Raw genomic sequence first — 13,880 nt, 5'->3', positions numbered from 1 at the left:
CAGCATGTCCAAAAAGCTTTTACTTTGTAGGCAAATGTTCTCCATTTCCAGTTTGCGTCACGTCTGACACAGTTTCACTGCTGGTTAGTGGATGGTTGTGGAGTGTTTGCAGAAAAGTTGGCATCTTCTGTGCAAACTACAGAAGATCATTTACCAGGTGGTCACAGACCCATCTCTGGGCTTGTTTAACTGGGGCATTAGCAATTGATTTTACAGTGATTTCCAGCAACCACTTGCAACCAGTCTGGGTATGCACATTTTTCCCTAGAGACCAGTGATTGGAAGATGTCACCAACTGGAGGCCTGTGTCACTGTGAAACTGCTTAGAAAAACAACTTTTTCAGGCTGTTATAAGTGCTATCTGCTCATATCCACTGCAAGTGCTCAGCAGTGCTTTAGCTGTTAAGATGCTTGAAGCTGAGGAATACCACAGCTGACATCTGTCATGTTATTACTGAGGCTGTTTCTCCAGAGTATGAATGGTAAATGGACTTTTTCTTATGTAGGGCTTTTCTACTCGAACACTCAATGTGTTTTTTACAACATGCCTCATTAACACCCATTCATGTCAGCACCTAAGTGCTTTCTATCTAACATTCACACTCCAATGAACACATCGGAGAGCAAGTCAGTATCTTGCCCAAGGATACTTTGGCATGCAGACTGGAGCAGCCAGTAATCAAACAACCTGATGACCTCCTGAGCTACAGCCACCTGCAAACATAAAGACACAATGAGCTTCAAATTATCAGGAAAACTGTCAGTAACTGCAGTGGTAATGCTCCAGACTCTCCTAGTTCTAGCCCACATCTGCAGCTGGCGGGACTCATTACCCTCGTTTCCTTTGCATGCATGGGCTGAATTTCTCAGATCAGCAGCGATACTGTACCCGCATTAAAACTCTTACTGTACAGTAAGAGCCCGTGTTAAGCTTCACCACAGCCTCGTTTTATGTGCAGCAGATTTCCGTTTACGGATGCTAAAATGGAAAACTCACCTTCAGGCCAGATTCAGGACAGTGTTTTCTATGATCCATCAAACCAAACTCCTGCACGAATGCCGCACAGAGGCTTTGTTTTCATTCTTGCGAACTTGTTCAGACTCTCACACAGCGGATCTCGGGATAAAGTCTAATGACATTTGTGTAACTGTGGCCCATCTCGCTCAGCTGTGTGATGTAAACCTGTCCACAGCTGATATTTAAAAGGAGCTGCAGCTGCTTTCTGCTTCACTCCTTCATTTGGAGAAACTCCAGCACGCTGACATTAACCAGGACTCCCGGACTGTGGGACGGGTGGAACGTGATGCTGCTGCGGGATGGAAAACTGTTTAATATGAAGGGAACATGTCACTTTTTGTCAAATTGATGACTGCGTATTCAGAGTTATATAATTCAGTTTGAATGGTTTCCACAGAACGCTGAAAAAAGTCTCCAAACTAGTAAAAACAAATGTCCATAAAAGCTGCAAGAATGGGGATGATGAGGTTTATTTAAAGAGGTTTTCCAGACAATTTTTGTTTTCTGCTTTTATGTTAATGACTTTTAAGTGTGATCTTTTATATTTTCACAACTTAGACTTCCATAAAACTCTAAATTTCAGCCTCATAAGATCTAAAAATACATATATAAAGATTTAATTCTTGTAATGAGTTCTTTTTCTTTGGCAGTTGCATAAGCGCAGGACACCAAATGTGTTGCAACCTGTTAAAATGACCTCAGCTTTCAACAGGGGATCGGTTTCTTTGCAGCTTTTTCTCCTCGGGTATGCTTCAGGGTGTCATAGGTGAGGCTGAGTTACCGGTCTGACCTTCCAGGTTGGTCTGCGCTCTCTGGCCGGACTTTGTTTAGTGAGTTTGGCTCACATCTCGCTCCATCTCACTTCAGTTTCCAGTTTAGAGCTGGGATAAAAGAGCGAACACGCATTTTTAGCCAAATAAATGGAGGTGATGAAAAAACTTGCTGTGGTCACACTGGCTGGGAGCAAATATTTCCATCAGAGGATTTCATTAAAGTTTTATTTATTTAATTATTTACTCTCAGCTCTCCAGTGAGCTCCTGATGCTGGCAGACTGTGGATACAGCGGGACATTTCCGGGTTTCCTTTTTGTCTTTCAGAGCTCTGCAGATGCCCTCGGTGCAACTAAAATCCTCTCAGAGCTTTACGGTCTGTCAGAGTGTTTTCAGGGCCTTTGCTCAGAAAAAGAAATAAGTGTCTTGGACTTAAATTCTGGATTCAATAAGGACCCAGTGAAGAGAAGCTAATATGAGAGAAATATGACCTCTCTTTCTAGTCCCTGTTATCCTTTCTCATTGATTTGGATCAGCTTCATGTCCATCCTGTGTGTCAGCACGAGTCCCTTTGATGTGAACCCGAACACTCAAAGTGGAAACTCCGGCCAGTTTCTTGTCTTGCTCACTGAGTGCAGCAGCACCATCAACACCACCTGAGTGAAGTTTTTATCTCCATCTGGGCCACCCGTACGAAGCTGCAGTGACTCTGCACATTTTGGTGGCTGATGGTAGATGGAACATGTCAGAAAGCCAAGTTTATACGAGGCAGAGACTTTCCACTATGACTGCAGGGAGTCCCAGCCAGTCTGAAACCAGCACAGAGAAGGCAGACCTGAGAGGACCTGACTGCCTCAGTCACATGGCCTTCAGGTGGTGGCGGTTTCTGAAAGGTGCTGCTGGAACGCTGGAAAAAGCTGAAACCAGCTGAAACCAGCTCAACTTTGATTTGTAAATAGTTTATGGATAGAGAGTGGTAGAAATCAGCAATACCGCCTTAAATTTCCTGTGGTTTTATTCAGATTTGCTTTGATGGACTGTGGAAAAAAGAGGCTCGAGAACATATGCACAACGCCAGATATTCCACACTCCATCTGACGGCTGTTATTCCCAAAAGCCTCCGGACTCAGATTCCAATTTTTAGAGCCGGAGCTCCTCTGGGAAGATTAAAAAATGGCAGCAAACGGTAGCTTCCTGCTAGTGGCAGAGCTGCAGGGACTGAGTGAAGCTGAGCAGCAATGATAACTAATAAATAAACTAATAAATACACATATGACAGTTTTTCCTGAATGCCTTTGGCACATTTCTCACAACATTCTTGAAGATTCCCCCAAAAATATGCAGGAAAAAGTAAAAATTAACCTGTGAAAGCTGTCAAAATAAAAGCTTGTTTCAGGTGATCCGTACCTTTCACAGCGTTCCCGCCTTCCTTTGAAAACTGAAAAAGTTTCTGCGTGCATCCTGTTAACTTCAGTCTGTTTGTCATGACATGCCTGTGAGCTTGTTTGCAACTTAATTCACTGACACAGCTTATCCTTCTGTCTGGCCACATGTTTTACACATTTAAAAAGACGATAAAAATTATGTTTCCACCATCATTTGGCAGGAAGTCAGTGGCCTGCTTTCAATAACATCCAGGCTCCTTTTTAATTTCAGTTATTTCTCCTTTTCTTCAGATTATTGAGTGTCTACGTGCACATTTTGACCCTCTAGAGCCCGTCAGCGCGCACAGAGAAACTTTAAAAAATACATATCCTGATTTTTTACATTCTGAATACAAACCAGAAATAATTTTTCCTACTATAAACTTTTTTTTCTTCCCCTTTTCTCTCCAAAGAAGTGTATCAACTGGCAAAAAAGCTTGAATATGATTCATTTCATGCTCACCCTTCTGATTATATAGCTGGATTTAATATTTGGTGATAATTATCCTGTTGTGGAAACTTCATCGACGCAGACAAAGAATTATAATTTAATATCGGCCCTCCCTCCTTTCGCTTTCCCATCCAGACGCAGCAAACCACTGGAAATATTTATGAATGATGGAAGAAGAGGAGCTCATATGTCAGTGAGAAGCAACACAAAGTAGATTTGTAGGGTTTGTATATATCTGTGTGTGCCTGAGCTGTCAGAAAGTTCAGTTAAGCTCCTTCGGTGCGTTACATTTAGACATTTTTTAAGGCAGTCTGCGCTGTGCCCGAGCATGTTTGATCCCCCCGAGTCCAGTTTATTCAACCAGTGTGATCACTGTGTGTCGTGCTGCGGCCTCCTCCGTGTGGTTCAGTCGAACGCAGACTGCTAGCGTAGTCTGATCGCTGACCGCGCCCACGCATGGAATCCAGTGCTTCCTCAGCGACGGCCGCTTCTTTGGAAATCCTATAAAACCTCGCTGTGATCTGCAAGAGTGCTTTTCACAACCGAGCGAGTGTGAGAGAGACGAGTGGAGATGCTGAGACAAGCTAAAGCATACACGGGCACAGACTGGAGCACGGGCGCAGGCCAGCGGTGAAGTGGGAGGACAGTCAATGCTTATTGTGACTGCGCTGCAGGTCGAGTTAAAGTCACTCTGCACACCTCAGTTTGGAGCATCTGCTTTTTTTAGGTTTTAAACAACCTCTGTAAGAACTCATACTGTCTCATACTGCAGACATTTTTTATTATATCCCAAATATCCTAAAGCTGCACCCACCTGCTGTTCAAACCCTCTCTTTGGCTGCGAGGGGCAGCCAGTCAGACAAAAACTGGCTTAAAGGGGGAGGGGCTAAACCAGATGGTTTGACAGAGTACGAAGTGAGGGGCTGCACCAAAGCGCAGTACAAGACAAATAAGGATTATTTTGAATGAGGCAAAGGTATTCGAGGAGAGTCCAAAAACAGAACTATGGAGCTGGAAATGAGCATAATGGCTTCTGCTTAAAGCATCAAAATGTTTACACGCAAAGTTTAATCAGATCCTTTTCATCTGCAGCATTATTTCTGACAGGTTCGGTGAAAGCCTTTATCTGTAAATGTGTAACTTCTGCTTGTATTTTGATACAGTTCCACAAAAAGATCAAAACAAACTAAATGATGAAACCCCCGAAACAAGTTAGCGCTTATTCCTGCGCACTTTGAGCCCCACATTTAACGAAGCTTCACTGCCATGTTCCCTTCGCTATGATGAACACATGCTGGGCTCTTGCATTTATTATAGCTGCATTTAAAGGTAAATCTTTGTAAAGGTTAAAGTCCAGGTTACAGCTCCTGCAGGCTGCAGTATTCAAAAAAAAAAAGGCTAAAAGTGCAAAAATCGTAAAGGTTCATCCTCTGGAGAGCGTGACTTTGGTCTGAATGGACCACGAGTATCCACAGTAAATCTCATAATATCTAACAATTAAAACTATATTTGTAATAAGATTTCTTCACAGTAGAATTTGGACAGCTTTAATTATAGTATAATTTTCCTCTATTGGTTGATTAATTTTGTTGTTAAAAATAATATTGAACTCACCTTCACATCCAGAACAATGGTCACTGATCAGCGGAGGAAAAAGAACTGCGAATGTGCCGGTGTTAATCAGAAAGATTGATTTTCACGTGGATCGGATGTTAAAAGGCATCCAAAAATATGCTATTTATTAGCAACACATCATAATTATTAGAAATCTAAACCAGCCAGACGGGGCTAGAAGTAATAAGCAGATATGTTATTCACAAGAGGAAACATGGAAACAAGACAAAATATGATGTAAAGATAGAGTTTTCTGTTTAATAAATTGCACTAAAGGTTCATAAAACCCACAAGAGAGACATTCGCAAAGATTAATCATCGACTAGCTAACAAAAGGCTGAAAAGATCATAAAATGTCAAATCAAAGCCTCCAGCACACGATCCTCCAATAAGAGGAGGACTACAGTGATGATTTGGTGATGTAAAGTCATCCAGTGAACTGTATTAAAGAGATTCCCTCTTGGTGCTGTTCTATTGGCTGCGTGGACACTTCGAGTTCATGCGGTTCCTGACATGTTTTATGTCTTTCCCTTTTCCCGGATCCAATGATTTGCACTCACTAATGAAGCTGAAGAAACTTAAAGTATCCTAAAAAATATGAACAGAAAGCCTGGACAGCTCTCCACATGTGTTTATCCCGTCCTCTCAGGCCTTTATGGCTGTGGTGATCAGTCCACTCAATGGCCTTTTAATAGTTTCCATTTTGAAAAATAATTTGATCTGCCAGCACATCCAAAATGGTCCCTTTGTTTTAAATGAAAGAAGTCACAAATACTGGAAAGAACATTATAAAAACTCAGCCAATGTGACTGTACAGAATAAAAATGCAAGTCTGAAACCATCTGCTGCGATCTGGTAGGATATTTAGGGGCTTTTGTGTCCTAAATAAGGGGGTCTTTCACCTAAACTTAAACTATGGAATCACCATTTCTATTTTTATATAAAATGTAAGTTGTTATGTGTGTTCCTTTGATTAATCCATCCCTTCCCTGTTATTTTCAGAGGGGGGCCCTCCTAAAAACCTGGTCACCAGTGATGTATCCGACACCAGCTTTGTGGCGTCTTGGACCGCCGCGCCTGGGAACGTGAATACGTATCGGGTTCAGTGGAAGTCCATGTTTTCCCAGGAGGCTGGAGAAAAAATGGTGCCAGGAGATGAAACCAGCACCGTGCTGGAAGGTCTGACTCCAGAGACGATATACCAGGTCTCTGTGGTCGCTGCCTACCGTCACAAAGACAGCGACCCGCTCACCGGGATGGAAACCACAGACGGTAAGAGACAGAGAATCTTTAGTGACAAAGTCTTTGATCTTCACCAGTGAGAGTAAAAATTAATCAGTGACAGCAAAGATTTCTGAAAGGATAGAAACATTACGGTTAACCCTGAGCAAACACGTGTTTCCATTTGCTTCAATTCTCCAAACACAAACCAGATCACGGATCGGAGTACCCGCTAACAAAGAGAAGATAAACTTTATAAAAAAACTTGACCCCCTTCTGGTATGGTCTCAGCAGTCATGGTGGAATAACTCTTGATAAGAAGGTCCAAAGGTGTTGGACCAAAGTCCTGTGAACCTGCCTGAACATCATGGTCTTACCCAACGTTTGATAGGCTGGTGGGACCTTTTTTTTACCACCCCAAAGTCTGCAATCCCCTTTCTACTCATACCAAGACGGCCTGTCCTGACCTCGGGTCGTGAGCTGACTGACATTTGAAAGCGTCCCACCCAAAAGAAATCCTGCCAGGCTTTGAGAGAGCGCATTTCAGGCTGTCCCAACTCTTTAGATTACTGTAGAATAGTGCTTGATATAAATGCCACTATATTTACACATGACACTAGTATATGTGATTCTGACCGATTAGCTTACCTCCGCAGCCACTTTTTCCTCCCCAGGCTAACCTGTCATTGTTGGGACTAGCAGCAGGTCCATGTTCTGCACAGAAAGGGTGGATGCTGCCGCCTTGAGTTCACCCACTGGATTCTGGTTCCTCTGAATTTTGTCTCCTGAGCTTAGCATTTTGGCCTCTGCTGTACTGCAGGGTTTTTTTGGGTTTTTTTTTTAAGCCAGAAGTCAAACTATCCTAGACTTTCAAATGAAGCCATATTATAAAGCAGCCACACCCAAAACTTTAAGTCTTAACAGTTTCCAGCTAGTTTTTTGGAAACACAAGTTTCCAAACTCATGACTTATTAAATAAATAAATCACCGCCAACACAGTTGTTGTAAAGGAGGGAACTTCAAGTGGACATTAGAGGAACTGCAGTTATTGGCACTTCCTGGTGGTTGTCGCTTTGTAGCTCCTTTGTTACAACTCACAAATATCCAAAAAAGCATTTTTCAGACTGACGTTTGGGGGGGAAATAATCCAGCCTGTCAGCAGATACTGTATGTACATTATGAAAAAAATCATCATTAGTGCAGCCTGTAATTCCTCATCTTTCTGTGTTAGTCCAAAATCCTGTTAACACGCATTAACCCTCCTATTGTTTTCATGTCATCTCCACCCTAACGCCTCATCCTAACCCATGTCACACTAAACAAATACAGAGCTGGGAAACATGAGGAACCTTTAAATCATTTTTTTCCCCCTGTAAAACTTACTTAATGCAAGAAAAGCAGCCAGGCTTCTCAAATGTTTGAACAGATTTCAGGATTAAATAACTTGATTTAATAAGTTACGAGCTAAAATGGCCATAAAGTACTTGACAAACAAGATTAGCGGCTCTTGGCACACTGTGTCTGTTTTCAGTGTTATACAATGCCTGGGCAGTGACCTTCGGTTCTGCTTCGCTGATTTTCCAGGACATTGTGGAATACTTTGAGTGCACTTTATAGAGTAAAGCTAAACATCTGTACGTACATCTGGAAAGGACTACAATGACTCACTCACTATATAGTGCATCATAAAGGACTCCAGTAACTTTTCCTCTCTCTTACTGGAGCAGATCTAATTTTGAGTTCATGCCACCTGAAATTCCCTCTCACCTGTGTACTCTTTGGTCTCTGAATGCATCAATAGTCATTATTTAGGGGTTACCGTGCCTTGCTAGTTACTCTGAGATCACCTGGTTAGCATCAGTCCAGATATTTAAAATGCAGCGTCTGGGTCATGAACCCGCATCTTTAACCCTCACAGGGAAGTGAAGGACGTCCTCACTATTCTCAGACATTTGGCTGAAACTCGCTGTTTTGATTAGAAGGCAGCATGCCATGTGAACATGAGCCAAAACAGATTCAATGCTTCCTTTTGTGAGGAAAAGCAAAATGTATTTCTTACATAATCATACAGTTGGCACTCTCCACGGGGTTTCTGTTCTTGGTTTGTGGAAGCAGTCCAAATGTGAATTAAGATTTTCATTTTAGATTCTTTTCAGGCTAAGATTTGAAGTGAGACTGCAGCACGGTGACAGCTCTGCTTGTGCTGCAGTCTCAGAAATAACACCACTCATGGGGGGGGGGGGGGGTTGCTGGTACAGCGTTGGTGTCCCAGAGTCGAGGGACGCTCTAAAAATGTCAACACATCCCTCGTTTCATATGCACGCCTGGGAAATCACATCCACACCCTCGGGGCCACCCAAAACAAAGCGCGCAGATAAACGATCATGTCTCGGTTCCCTCGATGCATCCTTCCAGCAGAACCTTTGAATCTCCTGCTCCAGATTCGTTTAAATCCATCAACACGCTGAAAAGTTGGATTCAGTATTTTTTTCCACCTATAAAAATCCTCCAGAGTGAAATCGATTTGTTCAAAAAAACGTTCCCCAGGATCATTAAATATACATACGATTTCCTCGCAGAGTCGTCGGAATGAGTTAATTTTAATTTGCAGGGCTTCTCTGCTGTTTCGGGGGGGAAAGGGAAAATGTGGTTACCATTTCCTCCCAACTGATCACTTCTGGGTGGAAGCCTAATTTACAACCAATTACATTTGGCGGGTAGCTGATAGTATTACTCAACATTTAGGCCTGCAGTTATGAATGCTAACGACGACTGAGGGAATACAGAGGGATACCTCACGCGGCCAAAAGAACAGAGGATCGCTGGAAAAGTTTAAATAAAAAACACTGAGGGGAGCTTTATGGCAGGGATGCTGAGTGTTTATGGAGAACATGGAAATGTGGCATAAAGTACATTTACATAACAATCATTATCAACCTGTGGACCCATGTTTCTCACTTCCAAATTCATATATATAGATATAAATTTGGACTCTGCTAGAGTAGCTGTGCATGATTCACAGTTCAAAATAATTCTTCTTTGGATCACACTGGGTCTCTGTTCATACTCTGCTTGAGACAAGCCACTTCAGTTCAGTCTCTCCTTCTTTTTAAGCCAACTTTCTTCTGATTGGCAGTCCAGAGCTGTGAACATATTAGGTATTTACCCTCTCTATGACATCATGCAGAGCCAACAGTAGGAAAAAACTGTCTGAATCCTGAGCTTTTGTTTAAAATGAGCATCCACCACTGGAATGGCAGATACATGACAGAAATAAAAACTTTAACCCAAATGAGTTAATCAGAAGTTTAAAGTTAAAAAAAAACAGTTTGGAGCTCAGACGTGTTTCTCAATCAGATGTTCTACAATGCTGGTTAGCGACTGTCCTCTAGAAAGTGGTGGTGATTCGGACAGTAATTTAGAGCAGACTCTAAAGCAGGGATCACACACGAGGGCCGAGGAATAAACACAAGGAATGTGACTGAGATGGAAAATCAATGTGCCGGGAGGAGAACCGTATCCATCCGCAGATAAGGAACTTACTGATGAGACACAGGTGGGACAGACACCAGTGTGAGGCTAAAGGAAGGACAATAAATAAATACATACATACACAACACCACATGCGACTGCCTTTTCAGCGTGTGCGGTGTGCTTGGTGATTTTTAAATAGAGCCTGATCTCAGTGCAGGGATCTCCTGGATGAAAAGGGCTGATTCTAAATAATGAAGGTGTGATGTAACCACCACCTTTCTGAAGCCTGGATTTTAACATTATAGCTTCGCCATCTGAGTTTTCTGAGGCCAGAAATGACCATGTTTAGATGCGAGGCTGGAGTGCAAGCTGCATCCATAGACTTAGACTAATTAGTGCTAATGAACACAAATACAATACTAGAATTTTACTCAAAGTAAACTAAAGCACAAACTTATTAGAAGAACTATGAGTTCAGTTAATTGCACAGGAGGCCACGTGCTTTGTGAAATAACTGCATGAAATTGCTCCAAAAGGCAGCAACACCGTAACGCTGGTCGAGAGGTGCAGTTCAATAACTGAGACTGGCTTTAGCTGCAGCACTTTAAGCCTTTAAACAGGACTGTTATACAAAAATAATCCTCCATATGTGTCATAAAGAGGGAAATTAGCTTTAGAGGCCAAAACTGTTTTTGTAGCAGGCTGTAAATGTGTTTATTTCTGCTGTAAAGTTGGTCAGTTTAATATGGGAGTCTATGGGGACTGACTCGGTTTAAGAGCCAGCCTCAAGTGGACATCGGGGGAACTGCAGGTTTTGGCCGGAGGTCTCCGCTTGGAAAACTGCTGAGAATGAAGTGAAAAAAATCCATTCAGCCTCTTAGTTAGGTTTAAAACAAACCCCGGATAAAGTCAAATACATTTTTAGGTTTTCTGAGCAAACATTTAAAGGGGAACTGGTATAACTAGCATCACCTTAAACACGAGGTAACAAATTTCCACTTTTGTCCCGTCTTTGGGTTTTTATAGTTCTGTACATGTAAACAAACTAAAAACAAATATTTTTGATCCCAATGATTCTATTTGATTCTATTAAAATACACTTGCTTTGTGTAACGTAGTGTAATGAATCATGTTGTGGTGCATCTTTGTTTTCAGCCTCTGCAGAAGGTAAAAGACTGAAAGTGTCGGATGAGACAGAAAAAACCATGAGAGTCACGTGGACGCCGGCGCCGGGCAAGTTGCTCAACTACCAGCTGAAGTACGTTCCTCGCGATGGAGGCAAAGAAGTGGTCCAGAAGGTCCCTGCGAAGGTCACTTCCACCGTCATGAAGAACCTGAAGCCCGTGACCACGTACAATATCACCGTTCTACCCGTGTACAAGCGCAGGGAAGGAAAAGCAAGGCAAGGAGTAGGAACGACACGTACGTTGGTCCATAATTCAACCCTCTGAGAGACAGCACGCCGCAGACACATGCACATCTTAGTCATGATGTTTAAACCTGTGCTCAGTCTCAAAATATTATCACTGGGGGAAGTGAACAATTAAAAAATCTGCTGCTGAGTGGCCCCGTGTATTCGATTTTAAAGTCTAGGTTTACATTTTTAGTCCTTCTTATCTACAGTGATCAGGCTGTATTAGCTCAGGTGCTGGATGTAACCATAAGTCACTATAAACCACCACAGAACCATATAGAAAGGTGCCCTTATATCCACACTGTAAGAATCTGCATATGTTTAATACATTTAAAGTCATTTTTAAAGAGAAAAAAATACTCCTGTGAGGAAGGTTTTATGCTATATTGCTCTAATTTTGAGAAAAAGGAAAAAGAATCAGTTGAAGTGTTGGGTAAAGATATTTTCTCCGGCCGTCAGAACTGAACGGTCCTGATTTTCCAGTTCGTGGATAAACCTGGTATGTTTGATGATTTACTCACACTTTTTATTAGAAGCCTCACAGCGAGTTCCTTTGGTCCAAGCTGCAGATTTTTTTCCTGTCTTCCCACCAAAAATCCAGTTTAGGGACTGACTTCATGTTTGAACTTCTTGTTAAAGGAGCATTTTTCCCACCACAGGTGCTGCAGTACGTGCTCACAGGAACACTATAATCACAGATAAACACATGCTCAATCACACGCTAGCATTACTAACACACAGCATGACACTGGGCTTCCTAACGGTTGACACCGGGTTCAAGGAATTGTATTATGGACTAATGAGAAACTGGCTTGAATGTGGCGTGGCTGATCCTTAAAAACCTTCGCCCACAGTTGGAGTTGTGTTGGGTTTAGTTCTGGGTGAGCTTGTCCTGAAGTTACTGCTGATTTCTTCTGTTTCAGTTTCACCTTACAAGAGTCCCAGAAACCTTCAGACCTCAGAGCCCACCAGAACCAGTTTCAGAGTCACCTGGGATCCAGCACCCGGGGAGGTCAGGGGCTACAAAGTGACCTTTCACCCCACGGGGCGTGATATTGACTTGGAGGAGCTCCTTGTTGGTCCCTATGATAACACAGTGGTTCTAGAGGAACTCAGGTAAGCTTTCTGAGGTATTTCATGACTTACATGGAGGCTTCAACTTACAGATATGAGACGGTGACGAGGTCAGTCAACAGGAGAAGGCTTAGAGGGAGATTATTAAATAAATTACCATTTCTTTAACCAGCACAGGCAGGTTTTAATGATAACAGTCAGCAAACCCACAGAGGCTTTCCTCCAGAAAAGCAGTTTGACCCGGCAGCATCGGGGCGAGCGGCAGCGATGGTACTTGGAGAGGAGGGAGACCGAGAGAGACACAAGGGGGGTTATTTTCCACTTCCAGCATGGGAGAGCACCGAATTACACTGAAACTCATTTACAAACACGACCACGACTGTTTAACAGCAGTCCGTAAACGTGTGAGAGCAGCTGCTGGACTCTGGCAGAGGAATGGTGTCCCGCTCCTGTCTGATAGAGGATTCGAGCTGCTCAGCAGTCCTGGGGCTGTTTTGTCCTGTTTTTGGTTTCATGATGCTTCAGCTGTTCTCAGCTGGTCAGAGGTCTGCACTGCAGGCCAGTTCAGCACCCGCGCTCTTCCACTATGAAGCCGTGCTGCTGGAATAGATGCAGGATGCAGTTTAGCATCATCCTGCTGAAAGATGTGTTGCTCTAAAACCTGGATATGCCTTCCAGCATTGATGGAGCCTTTCCAGATGCCGTACCATCAGAGATGCAGGCTTTTGAACCGAGCGCTGATAACAGCTTGGTCCCTCTCCTGTTTGCTCCGGAGGACACGGCGTCCATTCGTCTGTCCTCAGAACAGTTTTCCACTTTGCTTCAGTCCTGTTTTAATTGAGCTTTGGCTCAGAGAGGATGGCAGTATTTCTGGATTATGTTCACATGCGGCTTCTTTTTTTGCACGATAGGGTATGAAAGGATGAAAAGAGAAGGTTCATAGAAGGAAGGAGGGCATGCAGAGGGTTGGTGTGACAGGAGGATGGAAGGAAAAGGGTGAGATGAGGGCAGATGATGCTGTTTGTGTGGCCAAGAACAGTGCTAATGGTCACCTAACAGTTTAGCTGGCTGAATTCAGGTAGTATATTGTTGATGCACATTAAGAAAATTAAATCAAAGCATATTTAGCAGAACACCATAAAGTTTTTACAGAGAGAACCTTTTGCAGATTGTATCTTGCACTGGTGGATTATATTCTGCTAGATTACAGGTACAGTTAAGGCCTCCCAAAGCTCGGCGTCAGCGCTCTGATATAACAGAGCTCACACTCCGCTTTTTGCTGAGTAACACTGAATGCAAGCTCGTTATTTTCAGAGAAAACTCCACCACGGGGAATCTTTTAATGTGAAGTTTTTGGGGTAAAGTTACGTTTCAGTTTGGAATTCAACCCTAAATAAATCAAATAAAGCTTTGTTATGG

The 13,880-nt window shown here is 42.8% G+C and overlaps 1 protein-coding gene across 4 annotated transcripts in view; it reads left to right on the top strand.

The window, feature by feature from the left end:
- The window catches only part of col12a1b (collagen, type XII, alpha 1b), a 147,135-nt gene that overhangs the window by 30,487 nt on the left and 102,768 nt on the right, over window positions 1–13,880 (top strand). For 3 of the 4 annotated variants that reach the window (XM_030720897.1, XM_030720896.1, XM_030720898.1), the window contains exons 13-15: window positions 6,281–6,550; window positions 11,129–11,395; window positions 12,311–12,503. The exons of the other annotated variant lie outside the window; for it this stretch is intronic. In XM_030720897.1, the coding sequence (XP_030576757.1) occupies window positions 6,281–6,550; window positions 11,129–11,395; window positions 12,311–12,503 (730 nt within the window). The remainder of the gene's footprint in view (window positions 1–6,280; window positions 6,551–11,128; window positions 11,396–12,310; window positions 12,504–13,880) is intronic. 4 annotated transcript variants of the gene reach the window in all.

Source organism: Archocentrus centrarchus, chromosome 24 (genome assembly GCF_007364275.1).
Source record: "Archocentrus centrarchus isolate MPI-CPG fArcCen1 chromosome 24, fArcCen1, whole genome shotgun sequence".
NCBI classification, from domain to species: Eukaryota; Metazoa; Chordata; class Actinopteri; order Cichliformes; family Cichlidae; genus Archocentrus; species Archocentrus centrarchus.
This window is presented reverse-complemented; position numbering and strand designations above follow the sequence as displayed.